Below are 18,552 nucleotides of genomic sequence, written 5' to 3'. Positions count from 1 at the left end.
AAAAGTATGAGTTGATTGAAACAAAAGGAAAAGGTAGGAATTGTAGCTAGGTAAATGAAATGGGAGGTTTAAAAGAAAAGTAACTTTGAGGACAGTGTTGAAGTATGTTCTGGACAGACATACAGATGATTATGAGGAATTGTTAACAGTAAGTAAAGACCATAAATATGAAAATCTGAATTAAGTGAACAAAATAAGTAAGGCACAAATTTAAGAGAGTATCAGGAATTGACTTAGTTCTCCATTATCTTAAATGTTGAATATCTGAGACTTTAACTGCTTTCTCGTGACTTAGTTACTTCTTAGGAAAGAGTATTTTTCTGCCTCACTATAAAAAGTAATGTGTTCTTTTTACAGAAAGTTTTTAAATTCCTAAAATGTGGAATATTGTAGATCACTAGGACTTCTGTTAATGCAATCAGCAAAATTGCTGAGAACGGCTAATAATGTACATGTAATATAATGAACATCTTATTAAAAGCATTACAGATCTGTTAAGGCAATAAGGAATTATCAAACAAAAAGTGAAGGAAAACTGGGAACTCAGCTAAGGAAGCACAGAGGTGGCTTATGTATAAGATCAGTGATATACTGCCTCATAAGAGCCGATTATTAAATTTTCAGGAATTTTGCAAACTAGTTATTCAACAGTCACTATTAAAAATAAAATTTATAAATGTACAAATAAATTATATTTAAAATATTAAAAACAAAAGTAATAAATATTGAAAACTCATTACTTCCTAATGATTTTCTAGGATAACCACTAAAATAGTGGAATCATAGAACAGTGGGACAAACAGAAAATAAGATAGTAGATTTAAAGCTGAATTGCCCAGAACTCCCTCCTCCCCACCCCCAGCAAAAAAATTAGGATAGCAAAACCAAAATTTATTAGCAGATTTTTAACGAAACTAGATGAAAAGGTGTCCCCGTGAATGCAAAATATGAGCAGGTGTAAACAAGCTAAAAACAGCTATAAGGCTCTGTGATATCAGCATCTGTACAAGGGGAAGCAACAGAAGAAGCCCAAAAACCAATCAATACTCACTGGAAAATGCAGTGGGCCAATTTGAGAACAGCATCTGAAACTATGAGGATTTTTGCACACTCTCCATGTAAGTGCAAGAGATCTGCAATAAGGTGTGAAGGATCTGGAGCAGTCTGGGCCCTCTGACATAATTCACCAGCTGTTGCTCACTTTCACTTCAAAGCCCCACACTAAGGAAAAACTACTGGGAATAAAATCCAAATTGAGCAGGATAGGGATAATAGGAAGTAGAAGGTCCAGTTGAGTAGGGGGAAAGTACAACGCCAGGAAATCTCACAGTGTATGAGATTATATCTTTGAACACTTGACAGAAAAACAAAAGAACTGTGAAGATAAAAAAGCTATCCTGACCCAATACTTGTAGCTAAAGTTCAGGAAAACCAATTTCACATAAAAATGAACAGCAGATGGGCCGGCCCCGTGGCTTAGCATTTAAGTGCGCGCGCTCCGCTGCTGGCGGCCCGGGTTCGGATCCCGGGCGTGCACCGACGCACCGCTTCTCTGGCCACGCTGAGGCCGCGTCCCACGTACAGCAACTAGAAGGATGTGCAACTACGACATACAGCTATCTACTGGGGCTTTGAGGGACTAAAAGGAGGAGGATTGGCAATAGATGTTAGCTCAGAGCCGGTCTTCCTCAGCAAAAAGAGGAGGATTAGCACGGATGTTAGCTCAGGGCTGATCTTCCTCACAAAAAAAAAAAAAATGAACAGAAAAGGATCAAGATTGAATCCAATGGAAACCTGTTTGAAAAATTAAAATAAGGATCAGAGTAATGTCTCCACAGACAATGAAAGTATGCCAGAAAGACATGCCCACAAAACAAATGAAAAATATAACCTAATATTTCAAAACAAGTTAAAGAAAAATGATGGAGTATATGAAAGAACAACATAAATGAATTGATAGAACTCAGAAATTGTTAGAAATAAAGAAAAATTTTATTTCAAAGATTAAGTTTATCTGGAAGGAGCACGATATTTCCTTAAAGCAAGTAGGTAAAAAGAGAAAGTTTTTAAAAATCAAAAGTGAAGAGCTCTTTCGCTTTCACATCCTGATCTGTTTAGTTCTAAAGCCATTAGGTGGAGCGCAGCAAGGTAGTTATCTGTATCGCAGGGCCAGGAAGGTTAGGTGGCCCATTAAGACTTAACTGTGAAGAGGGCTTCCACAGAGGGGACTGTCCTGGTGTGAGGAGTCAGAGCCTGAGCAAAGAGAGGGGGTTACACGTGGGACTGAGCCCAGTCTGGGAAGTGGATGGTAGTAGCAACAGAAGACTGGTTACATACAGAGAGATTGGTCAAATGAATATATATGTTAAGGGTAGTGTTAACCATGATTTTCATTGTTGGAGAAGAGTTATAAATATGGCAAGGGAGAAAACTAAATATAAACCCTATAATATTAGATTAGAATGGAGAAATCAGTATGAATGTATGGTTTTCAATTTATATGAACATAAATGTGGTTATAAACGTGCATCTATTTTACATATATATATATAAAATTTCCTAGCTCTATCCTGAGAGGGCCTGGACTCAGTGCTACCCCAATAGCAATGAACATACCTAACACTCAGATCTTGGCTTCTAAATACTATTCCTCACCAAATTACCACGGTTGTTTGGATAAATGGCTGGTTCCAGGAGTGGGGCAGGGAAAGTACTAGATTGTTCTGTAACAGCCTGTGCCAGAAAGCAAGAAAGTACTCAAGGAATGATGGAGACATGTCAAAAGGACACAGAATCCAGTTTGAAAGGGCTCCCACTGACCAAATAGGAACAATTTGAGCATCAGATTGATGATGATGATACCAGATTATAATCCACTGAATATATTAGGAAATCATGAGTCTTTACTAATGTAAATAAATAAATTAATTGAAAGTTTGATGATAATGGAAAAGTGTACGTGGTTTCAATAACTTATTATTTGCAAAGGGAAAAGGAGTAATTTTACAGTAGAAAAACCTGACAGAGACAACCTTCATCAAGTGCTGAAAGTTAATAAGATTATTAATGGGACAAATCAAAATTGCATACCATGTGATAGGCTGCATTGGCAAGAACATAATATCTCTTCTGTGATATTCCTGTCAAAGTTGCATAACTTGGATCTAATCATGTGGAAACATCAGACAAACTTAAAGTGAGAGACATTCTACAAAATGACTTGTAATCTTCAGCAGTATTAAGATTACGAAGTCAAGGAAAGACCAAGGAGCTGTTCTGACTGAAGGAGACTAAAAAGATATAACAACTAAAATGCTCATATGTTCAGATATGACAACTCATGATTTTGAACTGGATCCTTTTGCTATAAAGGACATTATTCGAGAAACTTCAGTGGGATGTCAGCATTAGATGGTAGTAATGCATTAATGTTACTATCTTGATTTTGATGGTTTTGTGGTTGTATAAGAAAATATCTTTATTTGTAGGAAATATACACTGAAATATTGAAAGGTGATGACACATCAAGGTGGCAAGCTACTCTCAAATGGTTTGGGAAAAACAGTTTGTGATTGCTTCAATCTTTAAAAAATAATGAAGAAACAAAGAAAGAATAAAAAAGGATTTGAGAGTGACAGATATAGAAAGTAGGTAAAGAGTATTCAGCATACATTTATAGTCTCATAGGAAAAAAGAACCAGAACAAATACTAAAAATATATAAACAAGAAAACTTCTCTAAAATTACAAAATTTTTTTTTCAAACTACATATCACAAGGATATTCCGTGTACCTAAGGTGATAACCAGCACTGAGAAATATTCTAATAAAATTATTGAAATTAAAAAGAAAAAATTCGGTGGAATTCCAGGCCAAAAAAAAAAATGCCCTTATAAAGGAAAGAAAATGAGATTGTCATCAGAACTGCATCAGCAGTGGTCTATAGGAGACAGTGGAGTCAGCATACTCAAAGAATCAAAGAAAGAAACTGTGAATCAAACAGGCTGTCACATATAAAAACTGCAATCAAATATATCAACAAAGAATTAGGGTGATATTATTCATGTAAACCCTTCCTGAGGAGAGAGAACAAACTTCAGACGCCCAAAATAATGGGAGAGATACTGACATAAGGACTGGTGTTAGCAGTTAATTAAGATAGTAATAAGGGAGAGAGTGTATAATATGAAAAGATTGTATGCTCTGACAATTTGGATAAAGTACAGTTATCAGAAAATGGGAAGATCTGAAGATAATATGAAAATAGAATAAGCTTTCTAATTGCTTTAAAGTTTTTAACTGGATATAAAAGAATAATATTTCAAATCAGATCTGGGGAGATTGCTCATAGTAGGGGGCCAAAAGCCAAACAAAAGGTTATCATTAGAACAAAAAAAAAAAACCTTCCTAGTTTTATATTTATTATTTATTTTTATAAATATGTAAACAGGGGCTGGTCTGGTGGCATAGTGGTTAAGTTTGCGTGCTCTGCTTTGGCGGCCCAGGGCCCAGGGTTTGCAGGTTTGGATCACGGGCGCGGACGTGTGCCCCACTTATCAAGCCATGCTGTGGCAGGCATCCCACATATAAAGTAGAGGAAGATGGGCACGGATGTTAGCCCAGGGCCAATCTTCGTCAGCAAAAAGAGGAGGATTGGCAACGGATGTTAGCTCAGGGCTAATCTTCCTCACCAAAAAAAAATATATGTATATGTAAACGTATATTTATAAATATAAATTTTATTTAATATGTAAAGTTTTAGAAATAAATATATAAGTATAAATTTTATTTAAATATATTTATAAAAATAAATTTCATTTTATATATAAATTTATATCTGTATATTTATATGTTCATATAATTGTTTAGGAATTTAATATTTTTTATATATATAAGTTTAGGGAGGCTCGTCCTTTTGTGTGTGTGTGTGTATGTATATAATCGTGTGTGTTATGTATATGAACAAATAGAGTAAACTGCACAGTGAGACTGTGTTCCAGTTACTATTGTTTCATAACTACCCCCAAAGCTTAGTGGATTAAAACAATAACCATTTATGGATTCTGTAGGTTAGAAATTCAGGGAGGATTTTGGCTGGATGGTCCTCATGGCATAGAATGAAGTCACAATGGGATTCAGCTGGTGGATGAGCTGCTTTGGAGGGTCCAAAATGGCTTCACTCCCCTTGTCTTGTGCCTTGGTGGTACTGACTGGAAGTTTGGGCTCAGAGCATCATCATGTGACCTCTGAATCATGATGCTTTGAGGATAGTCGGACTTCTTACATGGTGTCTGGCTTCCTCCAGAACAACGATCTTAAAAGAACCAGGCAAAAGTTTCATGGCCACTTCTGATCTAACCTTGCAGGTCACGTGTCATCATTTCTACCACATTCACTTGCTTACAAGTGCATCATAAGACCAGCCCAAATTCAAGGAGAGGGGGACTAGACTCTGCTGCTTGATGGGGGAATGGCAAGGTCATATAGTACAAGAACATGTGGGATGCAGGCATCTTTGGAAAATATAATCTGCCACAAGCTATTTACATGAAAGGCTTGAATTTATATAACGTAAAATAGTATGAGTAGAACTGAGATCAAACAAGTTCAATCATATAAAAAAGTTAATTCACCTTAATTGTTAAAGGAAAACAATTCTCAGATTTGCTAATAAAGCAAAATCTAACCCTATATGGTATTTTGTTGTAACAAAGGTAAAGGTTAAAAATAAAAGAACTATATAGCTATTAAAAAAAAGAATGAGGGACATCTATATATGCTACTCTAGAGTGTTCTTACTATTACTGTATTACTATTAAGTAAAATAAGCAAGTTGAAAAAATGTGTATATTACTGTTTAAGAAAGAGGAGCAATACATCAGTGGATGTTATATATATTAAAATATAGAGTAAGTATATATAAATATATTTGCTTGTATGTATGTATCTGCTTACCTGATTTAAAATGGAAGAATAAACTTTTTTTAATGTTTATATATAATGACCAGGATGAAGGTAGGGTAAGAGAGAGAGAGAGAAGCTAGACGTCTCTTTTAATAAGCTTGTTTTATAGATTTGACTTTGGAACTATTTTACCTACCTATAAAAACAATGAAAAATTTAAAAATCAACCCCTAAAAATTGAAGTTGAAAATAAAAAAGAACAAATGAACCTAAACGTATATCTAGTTGGCAGCATTAACACCTAGGGAGGAACTATTTCCAAGTGACTTTAAAACGATAATTCAACTGTATGTCCCTGGTAGACCATACTCTAAGGTTAAAAAGAACTAAGGAAAATACTTAACTGTTTCAGTCATCATGTCATGGTTGTAGTGTTGGTGGTGTTATTTTAAGACTGTTGTGAATGTAATATTGGATAAAACAAATATGTCGTCACACAGTAATTCTTTTATCCCTAGTGACTTGAGAACTAGGATTCTTCATATGCAAGAAAACACATAGAGATATAAGATATTAAGTAAAAACCTAATGGTCCTAATTTTTAATTAGAAAAACCAGTATAAACTCCTGATCACTTTATATTTCTATCTATATCTCCATCAATCTATCTATGTCTTAGCTGTGTCTACACAGACTTAGAGATTTGCCATGAGTTGATCATTGTTGAATTGTAATGGATACATTACACTAATCATTCTACTAAGGTTTGTACTTTAAATTTTCTATTATATTTTTAAAGGACAATAAAAGAATATTTTATTACACCTTAATGTGACCTTTTAAATGTTTTTTAGTTTTTTGGTGAATTGTTGCTTCAATTAGTCTTGATATCCATAGAACAAGCTTGATGAGTATGGTGAAAAGAAGAGTAACTGAACAATAATCATGCTTATTCTTACTCTGTCTTCTTAAACTACCCAAACTCGCAGACAAGTTATTTGCTCTTGTTATAAGACTGGGTTTATAAGAAAATCTGATGGAATCTCACCTAATTGTTTGTAATATAATTTGTTTATTATAAATAGAAAAAAGGTATAAGTGTGTATAACCATGTAATTGCAGTATTTTTGAAAAAGTGCTTAAGGTTTTTGTTACTAATAGATTTAGTAGTTTTAATATATGATATAGTTTAAAATAGTCCATTTTCAAAATCATAGTTGTTTTTGTATAAAAAATATCTTAAATAAAATGTTTATTACTTAGGTTGCTTTTGTGTCTTTCTTGTTAGCGTTGAAAATTTATAAATTATAAAATAAATTGAAGTGAATTTAATTTCATTTATCAGGTTTATTTTTTTTGTGAGGAAGATCAGCCCTGAGCTAACATCTGATGCCAATCCTCCTCTTTTTGCCAAGGAAGATTGGCCCTGGGCTAACATCTGTGCCTATCTTCCTCTACTTTATATGGGATGCTGCCACAGCATGGTGTGACAAGTGGTGCGTTGGTGCATGCCCGGGATCTGAACCCACAAACCCTTGGGCTGCCACAGCGGAGCACGCACACTTAACTGCTATGCCACCGGGCCGGCCCCATATCAGTTTTTTTAAAGCATATTTTTCTCATATTATTGACCCTGCACAAGTTCTATATTTAAGAATATAAGATTAACTGATTTCCTCATGGGGAAAATGTCAGTAAACAAGGCGTCCAGTATAAATTATTATAGATTTCTTTTGTAAGTATAAAAATTAGAATCCTGATTTTTAATTTTTAAACTTGACAGTTAAATTAGGCAGTAATGGAAGATTGATACTGCTATTTGATGCATGGAAATTGTCTTTTAATTGGTTAATTGTGATATGAACTTTAAAATAGCGTATGAGAAAATTCTAATTCAGTCAATTCTAATTTATGGTACATTTAGAAGATTATTAATTTTTGAAATTTGCATATTGGGCAAAATGTTACTCGTTTAAGGTTCTAACCACATTTAATCAATTATAAGACAGATTACATATTTAATATTTTATCTTCAAGTAACTTATCTTTTTAGAGTATAAAATATAAATTTATTTCTCTTTTTATTCTATCAGAATACAGTCGTTTTGAAGCCAAAATACATGACTTACGGGAGCAGATGATGAATAGTAGCATTAGTTCAGGATCCGGTTCTCTTCGAACTAGCCAGAAGCGATCCCTCTATGTCAGGTAAATTTTTTTACTTCTCATTATGGCAATCCTTAATTATTTACGCATGGAAATTCTTTTAGGTTTTTCACTACAACTGACTTAGTTTTACTCTAGAAAAATATATTGCAAACCAAGGGAATTTTTTTTATGATTGATTTCCTGGCTACTTTTGTGTCTTTTGGGAGTTGGAATATTATTATAATTTTATTAACGAAAGTTATATAACCACTTAAATAATAATGGTATGATAAAAAGACAAAATGTGGACCAGAAAATTTTTTTAAGTTGATATTTTACTAAGTGACCATATTATAGCTTGATATATGTCATATCATCCAACACTTAAATTTACCTGTAACCTTTTATAATAAAATAGTCTGCATTTGAGTAGCATTTAATTACTGTGGCAATTTCCATAATAGCAAAGAGAGCATATGTAAATAATAGCTTAAAATGTGAATAGCCTCAGTAAAGAATACAGATTAAGGAAGTTTCTACATGTATTTTTTAAACACTTGGGAGAAGACAAACATGTTACTTTTCTATAACATATAAGATTGGTATGACAGCATACATCTAATAATATTAAATAGATAGCGTTGGTATATAAATTGTTCTTTATTCATTTCATTGGCTAATAAGATTTAATACAGATATCCTATTTATTTGTATTCTGTATACTTTTTTTTAGTAGAGCTTTTATTGAGCACTTTATTACTTTAACTTTAGTTGATTACTACGAGTAATCTGTACCATCCTTCATTAATTATTCTCTCATTCATTCTGATCCTATAGGAGAGCCTATTCCTAATATGTTTTGTTTATTCTTCTGGTGAAAGATGATATATGTTACATGAAATAGACAAGTATCCCATATGTGTGTGTATGTGTATAAATATATCTATGTACACAAGCATACACTCTATACTTGTGTATGTATAATATGGACTTATTGTCTCAAAGAATTTTATTCTATGATACGTAATAAAAGGAAAGTTTTCTCACTTTCTCCTGTTGTTCTGTTCCTACTCCTTCTATATCTTCTGCCCTACCAATGATCTAGGAATCCTTAATGTTTCAGATTTTTCTCTCCTTACACTAATCCTTACAATATTTATTAAACTCTTCTGTTCCAAGGTCATTATTATGTAGAAATATCCACAGAAAAAGGAAAAACATAGATTTTTGTGTGTATTCTTTTTTTCATTTTCTTCTTATCTATATTTTCTAATTTTAGTATAATTAACAGGTATTGCCTTTAATATGTGATTTATTAAATACTTACAAAGGCATACAAATCAAAACATTAGGTTATATTTGTTTTAGGTACATTTAATGAGTCATCTTTACTTTTTGTTATTAATTTTTATTTTTAGAGAAGTAATTTTTTATTTTTACAAATTATATATTACCAAAAGACTTATAATGAAAAGTAACTGTCACCTCTCAACAGTCCCCAATTTCATTCTGTAGAAACAACCATCCTCCATTTTCTAGCAAGTTCCCTTGCCTTTACCCCCAAATTTCTAAAAACAATCGTGTGCCATACAACAACATTTTGGTCAATGATGGACCAACTGTATGTGCAACAGTGGTCCCATGAGCCTAAATGTGTAGTAGGCTATACCATCTAGGTTTGTGTAAGTACACTCTGTGATGTTTTCACAATGACATAATCACCTAAAAATGCATGTCTCAGAACATAGTCCCATCATTAAGCGATGCATGACTGTAATAAGCGTGTAATGCTCTTTTCTGACTTACCAGCTTTGGACATTACAGACTTGCTGCCATGGTAGACGAGCGCTTTCTCTCCCATACCAAACCACCCACTCTGCCTCTTCCCCTATCACTCAAACGTAGTCCTCTCACTGTTAATAGAATTAATAACATTTAGAGTCATGTGACTATGTAATACCTGTCATTACTTAGTCAAGTAGTATATTATGACCATACTTCATTTTTCCTGGACCTAGTAATTGTCTCATTTTCATTTGCTTAGTTTTCCATGTGCTTATTACTAGGTATCTTCCTTTATCCTCCAATAGCCACTCTAGAGTTTTTCACATGAGACATATGATCACGCATATGGTCTTTTCAACTCAGGTTTTTTCCATCTTGCTGCTCCAGTCTAGACTAGTTGCTCTGTAGACTTGCTGTATAGCTCTCACATGGGACCTGCCTTTGTCATTAACCTGTTTCCTTTGGCTCTCTACTGTGTCAGAGTCTGTTTCCTAGATTCCACATTTTCTTCTTTCTCAGTTTACTTTTATTTTGCCAGAGCATATCCTCCAGTAAATTCCTGAGAAAAGAGTGTGTGTGAGGTACTTTTTGAGTCTTAGCATGTCTGAAAATGGCTTTTTTTTGCCTTCTCCTTGATGGATAATTTGCATGTGTGGAGGGTGTGATATCATATTTTATTTTCCAAGAGCCCCTTCTTGTTATTTGATTGTTCCTTTTTTGTCATCCTCTCTTTATTTTATGGACATAATATCCTCTCATGTTTCTCTCATGTTTTTTTTTTCCGCTTCTCGAATTCTCTGCTTTCTCTGTATTCCTTTTTTCTAGTTTGCTTGTTTTCTTGGTTTTTTTCCTTTGTTGTTTATATGTGAGGTGATCTTTAAATGTTTAGTGATCCTTGTTTTCTGTTCTTTAGAATGAAACTAGTGGATTTAATTGGAAGACAATTGGCGTTTTCACTGCCATCTCCTGCCCCACTTCATTCTTTTCTTTGGCATCATTAAATGTCTCTAGAGAAGAGTCTTTAATCTCTTGCCTGCGGCATTAAACTCTGTTGCTGGAATTTCAGTGTTCAGTGTGCAGATTTCTGTTTAATCCATCAGTTTGCAGCCCAGTACTTCCCCCTCCCCACAAAGTTCTAGAGTATAGCGCTTCTCAAATTCACTTTCTCTAGAAACTAAACCTCTGGTCCTCTGTGGGCTTGGAAACAGGAAAAGAGATCTGGAGGGTTTAAGTGCAGTATACGTTGTGTCCACTAGTTCTTCTGTTTTCACTGATATAACTTATCTCTACCTGCGTGGATACCGTATACCTCTAATTCATGAGCATTTCTAGGATCTTGTGGACTCAATCTTATTTCAGCATCCCTCTCTTCAGGCATCCCATTTAGAGCTTCCTTTATTCTGCTAAGTTTGGTTACCATCATCCAAAAACGTGTTAAACACTCTTTTATCCTATTGTCATCTCTTGTATTTTCTGTGTGTGCGCGTGTCATTTTAGTGAGTTTCAGGATGGAGAGGAAAAAGCCAGTTTGCCAGAGTTAACCAGAAATCTTATGGTTCTTTTTAGTAAATGTATTTTTAATTTCAAAAGTAAAAAAAAGGGCCGGCCCCGTGGCTTGGTGGTTAAGTGCGCACGCTCCGATGCTGGCGGCCCGGGTTCGGATCCCGGGCGCGCACCGAGGCACCACTTCTCCGTCCATCCTGAGGCTGAGTCCCACATACAGCAACTAGAAGGATGTGCAGCTATGACATACGACTATCTACTGGGGCTTTGGGGGAAAAAATAAATAAATAAAATCTTGAAAAAAAAAAAAGTAAAAAAAAAAATCAAGACCACAAAAGACTACATACAGTATGATACAGTATGATTTTTCAGCTGTAGAATTCTTTTTTAGGGCCGGCCCAGTGGCTTAGCGGTTAAGTGCCTGCGCTCCACTGCTGGCGGCCCGGGTTCGGATCCCGGGTGCGTGCCGACGCACCGCTTCTCCGGCCATGCTGGGGCCGAGTCCCACATACAGCAACTAGAAGGATGTGCAGCTATGACATACAGCTGTCTACTGGGGCTTTGGGAGGAAAATAAATAAATAAAATCTTTTAAAAAAAAAAAAAAAAGAATTCTTTTTTAAATAAAACCCCATTATTATATGTTTTAATATGTGTAAGTAAGCCTTTCCCACTTTTGATTCCATCTTACTTCCCTCACACCATTATCCCCTGAAAAGACTTGAGAGAACACACTTGAAAACCATTAACTAGTTCATTTTTATAAAGCTCTGAAACAAGTAAAACCATACGTAATTACTTAGTCATCCATGTATATGTGATAAAACCAAACCAACAAAAAAAAGGTAAAGGTCAAGGAAATAATAAACACTGTATTCAAAATGGCAGTTACCTTCTAATAGTGCTTAACTCTTAACCTGAGGAAAGCAGGATCAAGGGGAAAAATACATAGGTGAATGCGAGTTATTGATAAAGGTTTTGTGTATAGTCCTAGGTTGGATAGATTAACAGGTGTTCATTATACTCTTATGATCGATAACTCACATAAGTATTCCATGGGTTCCTTTTTTTATGAATTTAAATATATTAAAAGACAAAGCTTACATGCTAACACAGGGAATAGAGATTGTGGGTGATTTCTTCATTGCTCATCAATAATATAGTTGTATTACTTTTGTAATTCAAAATTAATTTATGAAAATGAAAATGTTAAGATATAGTATTTTCCCTTTTCTGAATGTCTTTTGGCATTTGTTCTACCTCTTTAAGGTACTTTATTATCTAATTTGTATTGTTTATTTGTATCCACATCATCTTTATCATCCTTATCTTCACCATGTCTACTTCATTACCTTTTTAAATAAATATTTAATAAATGACTGACTGAATCAAACCTTTGTGTTATTTGAGGTTAGCTATATTTTTCCAGTAGAAAGACACTTCCTTAGAGTTCAGAATTTATTGGTTAAGTAATGACTTAGCATTTATACCATTTATAATCTTTATTTTTCAGCTGTAGGATTCTTTCTTCAAATAAAACACAATATATTGTATATATTTTAATATATGTTTAAGTAATCCTTCCGCTTTTCATTCCCACCTACTTCCCTCACACCGTTATTCCCTGAAAAGACTTGAAAGGACACGTTTGAAAACCATTAACTAGTTAATTCATTTGCCATCAAATATTTCTACCCCTCTTCAGTTTTACTTCAAGAGATAGATAGATTCTTAAAAGTTGGGTAGCATGAGGGGCCGGCCTGGTGGCACGGTGATTAAGTTCGCACGCTCTGCTTCGGCGGCCTGGGGTTCTCAGGTTCAGATCCTGGGCAAGGAGCTACACACTGCTCATCAAGCCATGCTGTGGCGGCGTCCCATGTACAAAGTGGAGTAAGATTGGCACAGATGTTAGCTCAGGGACCATCTTCCTCAAGCCAAAAGAGGGAGATTGGCAACAGATGTTAGCTCTGGGCCAATAAAAAAATTTTTAAAAATTTAAAAAGTTGGGTAGCATGAAAAGGAATATGATTTGTATCCTAATTTCCAGTTGCCAAATTAGAACAAAAGAATGAATAAATCGTATTATAAATGTAATTGCTGGGGTCCTTTCTTGTACTCTTGAGAGAGCTTCTTTAGCTATAAGAATTAAATTTGTTTAAATATTGTACATTAATTAATCAAGTAGTGGGACACAATATTTTATTTTTATCAAATTTGAAAATATTCTTAACATTTTGCAATTACTGTATTATTAGAGTATTTTTTCCAAAATATTTGGCAGCTGTTAAAATCATCTGTAGTTAGTTTTCATCATTGTTATTCACTCTGAAAACCCTATTAACTCTAGTTCTGTGAACAAATGGAAGAAATAATTAACTGGTAAAATAATCCCTCTGTTGATCTAGTCTTACTGTCCACAGCTAATGAATCAAATCTGTCAGGGAATTTGTTTTCCCAAGTGTGTCTAGTCAAATAAAGAGTTTCTCTTAATATTTACTTTTTGTCTCTAGATTTGCCTTCATTTTAGAATTCAGTATAGGTTACCATTGGATTGTACTAAAAACATTTTTTAAATTTCTTATGCAGTATTGAGAGAAATAAGGTAGTATACCTAATAACAAACTATTACCATAACAAGTTAATTTTGCTATTTCTTTTTTTGGTCTCATTTTCTTCTTGTATATAGTTCAAGATTGAGCTTGGCATTATTTTGCCTACCATAGTATATTGTTTAATTATCTACCCAGATTATATACACTTCCAGAATCTTATGTTTATTTAATATTGATAATATCATTATAACAAATAATTATGGACTTTTTCTTCTTAATTCAGAGCCCTTTTTGATTATGACAAGACTAAAGACAGTGGCCTTCCCAGTCAGGGACTGAACTTCAAATTTGGAGACATCCTCCATGTAATTAATGCTTCTGATGATGAATGGTGGCAAGCCAGGCAGGTTACACCAGATGGTGAGAGCGATGAAGTTGGGGTGATTCCCAGTAAACGCAGGTAAATATAAGTCTGTTACAGTCTTACCACTTGAAAGTTGGGCAACATAAATAAATAATTGCTTTCCCTTTTAATTTCTTTTACTGAGTTGGTGATTTTATGCTTGGTTTTTCATGTTGTGTTTCACAATCATTTAATTTAATTTAATTTAATTTTGTTCACCTTACATGTTGTTACTAATGACATAACTAGAGAATATGATGCCCCCAAACAGAAATTTCTTTTAAGTTCCTACTAGTTGCTAACAACAAAATAAGTATATTTTAAGTCACTTTGCCATGTATCTATACCGGTGGGGAGAGAGAGAAATAAAAGCTTCTGTAGGTTCACAGGTTCAGATCCCGGGCGTGGACCTATACACTGCTCATCAAGCCATGCTGTCGTGGCATCCCATATACAAAATGGAGGAAGATGGGCACCGATGTTAGCTCAGGGCTGATCTTCCTCAGCAAAAAGAGCAAGATTGGCAATGGATGTTAGCTCAGGGCCGATCTTCCTCACCAAAAAAAAAAAAAGGTTTCTGTAGTTTTCCCATGTAGGTAGTAATAAAACCTAAATTTTCAGGGGTTTTGATTGTGTGAGTTGCCTCCTTTAGACTTAAAAAACAAAAGCATTGTAAATACAAAATTTTTAGAAATATCTAGTAATATGCTTCACATTTCTTTTTTTTTTTACTTAGTTTAGAAGTATTGGTACATTCACTGGTCTTTTCTTCTTTGCTTTTAACCATTTATTTTAGTGATTTATTGGTGTATACTTAACATCTAGTGGCAAAAGTAGTTAAGTGCAGATTGTCTTTAAAAAGGATGATCCCAGCTTAGAGAACCCCTTCTAAGGTCTGTGAAATGCTGTTGAATGTCTCTACTTTTATGGAAAAGGTATTAAAACGTCAGTTCATAATTCCCCCGAAATAACTTATTTATGAAATCTGATTCATTTAAATCATTGCCTAAAAGTTCTTTTAAGTTTTAAGATAGCCAGCAAAAATTGTTAATGAGACATAAACGTTTATTATAGCTAGTTAATTCACTTCAAGTCAAGGTTATGATATAATAAACTTGTTCTTATTAATGGGTTGGATTTATACTTATTTTGTTGAGTCTCTATAATTGATAAGTGTGCCAAATCATATACCTATTTATAGACCTCTACCTATATATATTTGTATATCTATTTGTAGAAGTTGAAGAGTAGGCATATTAAAGTATTACTAAGATTTGTAATTGTGGTTCTGAGATTTATGACTGTTGTTGGTAGATCCATATATTTAACAAGATCCAACTGTTTGGCTAGATCTTATATTTGGTGGCAACTCCCGTTTTAGCAATGCAGCCCTCAGCATAACTTTTTTCCTGGAATAGAACATAGTCTGCTTTAAATTCAGAAATGCTTCCTCTGTGCCTTGTTGAGTCAGTAGAAACCTCACATCTTAAATATCGAGGTCAGAGTTCCTAAAAATTGTCTTATCCCTTGGAGCCTCATATCTTGCAAAGGCTTTATGTGTGTTTGCAACAAATGAGAATACAGCTGACTTTGGCCGAAAGAGATTTTTTTCATTTCGTATAAAAATTCTCTAAGGTGGATTTTAAAGCCAGAAGTGATGTAAGAAATACATCTGAGACCTCTACAAATCCCCAAATTCATGAATAACGTTGTAGAATATAATTTTTCTCCCATAAAATACAGTATGAAACCATAACTAATTATGCCATTTCATTCTTGAATGTATTCAAAACTTGTATTTTCTCAAATAGAACTATCTCTTTCTTAGACCTCTACCTCTAATAATAGCACAAGGAATTGTAGTTCCTACAATTCTTAGATTTCTTTCAGAAACAGTATGTACAAATAAACAATTTAAGTCACTCAGCCGTTTAGTGAACAAGATAATGGTTAGAAAACAAAGCCATTTTGAGTTATAAATGTTCACTCACTAAATGTTAGTTTTGCAGTACCTGCGATAAGTGTCTAGGCAAAATTATAAATCAGTTATTCATGTCATGGACCCTCGGGATTGCTCTGGAATAGTACAAAACATTCTTCTGAGATTCTTCTTTATGAATAGTAAAACAATATAGCTAGATAATAAAGAAAACATAAAATGCATTTATTCATGAGCTGTTTTGGTAGGTTTTTCTGCTATACACTAGCATAATTGCTGTGTTGAAATCGAGGATTTATAAAGGCTTAATTTGCATGAAATTTTGCAAGATTCATATTGGTATTACCATCTACACGAAACATTTGTTTTGTTGTAGTTTTGGTTGCTTGCTTATTTTGAATAGGTAACACTTTAACAAGGTTCAAAATTCAAAAGCTCTAAAAGCTATCCAGGCCCCCTCGTAACCCTGTTCCCCAGGCACCCATTTCACCTTCACAGGGATAAGTTTAGTTACCAGTTCTTGTATATTCTTCCAAAAATACTTTAAAACTCTTTGTTTTATTCACTATAACTGGTTACTTTTTGTATTTACACAAATATATCATTGGAGTTAAGCTTAATTTTTTTATTTCCCACCCTTTTTATTTTTAAAAATTTTAGAGCTACAAAAAAATTAAGTACGAGAGAAATGCAAGAATAGTACAAGGAACACCCACTTATCTTCACCTCCCTTCAGCAATTGTTTACATTTTGCCCATTTGCTTTATGCTTAATTTTTAGCATATGTGTTCCATGCTAAGCTAATATTTAAACAATAACAAAACAAACAGAAACCCTAGAAAACTGCTCAAGTCAGAAGTGATGGCTCATAATAATTTCAGTATAATTAATGGAATTGAGTGCATATATAAATACACATATTTGTACTGTATTTTGACACTTCACAAGTGGTTTTGTTTCATAATAAAACGAGCCTTGTATTTCATTTCTCAGAAATTCTAATTAATTTTGGGATGCAAACCCAGATGGCTTCTGAAGGTTTTAGAATATAAAAATGCCCTGTATTAAAGTATCAATTCTTATGATTTCTAGTTAGACTCTTAGATATGTTTGGTATACTTAAAAAATAATATTCTGTACTTTGACAGGGTTGAGAAGAAAGAACGAGCCCGATTAAAAACAGTGAAATTCAATTCTAAAACAAGAGGAGATAAAGGGGTGAGTATATGAAATCTCTTCTTTCTAGAAATTAATAATTGAGGATTATAGGCCTTTTTATAATTCTTATTTGAGCTACATTATTAAAATGAGAAGGATTTTGCCATAAGAATTAACTACCAACAGCTTTTGCCATGGTGCTTTACAATAGTAGCTAGCTGCTCAAATAAGCAATTTATTAAATTAAAGCACCATTTCACAGACCTTTCCAAATTATCAAAACTGTCATTTGGTATATTCTTAACAACATACTTTTGGTCAAGGTTCTCTTTTTGTAAATGAAATGAATTCAACCTTCATTCGAATATCCAATTAGAAACATGTGTCACCAGTATTAATTGTGATAGCTAATTTAATAATGAATCTTCTGAGAAAATAGGCCCCCCAGAATTGTTAACTAGGTCATAATATAAGTTTGCTTGTTTTTTCAAGTGAATTCCTGGAAATTTCCTTGTTCTCTCCCCACTTTATTTCTAATATAATTTATTGATAGAGTCCATGTTTTAAATGTTTGAATCAATATAAATTTTTATTTTGAGGGAATAAAGAAAGTGGACAGTCAAGAGGAAGAGTTTGTAGATAGTCAAGAAATAAATCAAAATTCTCTCACATATGTTTTAGACATGTTTTTGTTTTCATTTACTTTAAGTCCTGCTTGAATCTAAGGGATATCAGTAGATGAAAAAGATATTAAAGGCTTCATCCTGTAGTAGGTGTGTAATTACTGCAATGGAATATTCTAGCAATAAGTGTGAAGAAAGAACTCAACACATGTTGTGTTGAAATACTGTTTGTAGCAATGTTTTATGTTTTGGTTTTTTATTTTAATCTAAAGCAAAAGTTGTATACATCTTTTGATCATATTTCAAATGAATGTGGAAAGTTAACTCAGCAAATAAATTAACCCTACTTTCTGTACATTATCGCTAAGCACTCAAACTTCAAGCTTTAAAATTTAAAAGATAAGAAATAGGCTTGATCAAAGAAATTAAGTCTGAGTAAATTGTGTAATGTATTCAATTACTTTAGAAATAATAAATTCCTTTGAAATTAACTGGTAGCTTTCAGAAAATTCAAAATTATATAGTGTGATCTGAAGCAA

General features: G+C 33.6%; 1 protein-coding gene across 15 annotated transcripts in view; it reads left to right on the top strand.

The window, feature by feature from the left end:
• DLG1 (discs large MAGUK scaffold protein 1) overlaps window positions 1-18,552 on the top strand; it is a 283,086-nt gene that overhangs the window by 230,313 nt on the left and 34,221 nt on the right. For all 15 annotated transcript variants that reach the window (XM_087439816.1, XM_087439818.1, XM_087439817.1 and 12 more), the window contains 3 exons: window positions 7,997-8,111; window positions 14,174-14,350; window positions 17,381-17,450. In XM_087439816.1, the coding sequence (XP_087295942.1) occupies window positions 7,997-8,111; window positions 14,174-14,350; window positions 17,381-17,450 (362 nt within the window). The remainder of the gene's footprint in view (window positions 1-7,996; window positions 8,112-14,173; window positions 14,351-17,380; window positions 17,451-18,552) is intronic.

Source organism: Ceratotherium simum, chromosome 15 (assembly GCF_057802395.1).
Source record: "Ceratotherium simum simum isolate JZ-2026a chromosome 15, ASM5780239v1, whole genome shotgun sequence".
NCBI classification, from domain to species: domain Eukaryota; kingdom Metazoa; phylum Chordata; class Mammalia; order Perissodactyla; family Rhinocerotidae; genus Ceratotherium; species Ceratotherium simum.
The sequence above is the reverse complement of the archived record's forward strand: the minus strand, read 5'-3'. Positions and strand labels throughout refer to the sequence as shown.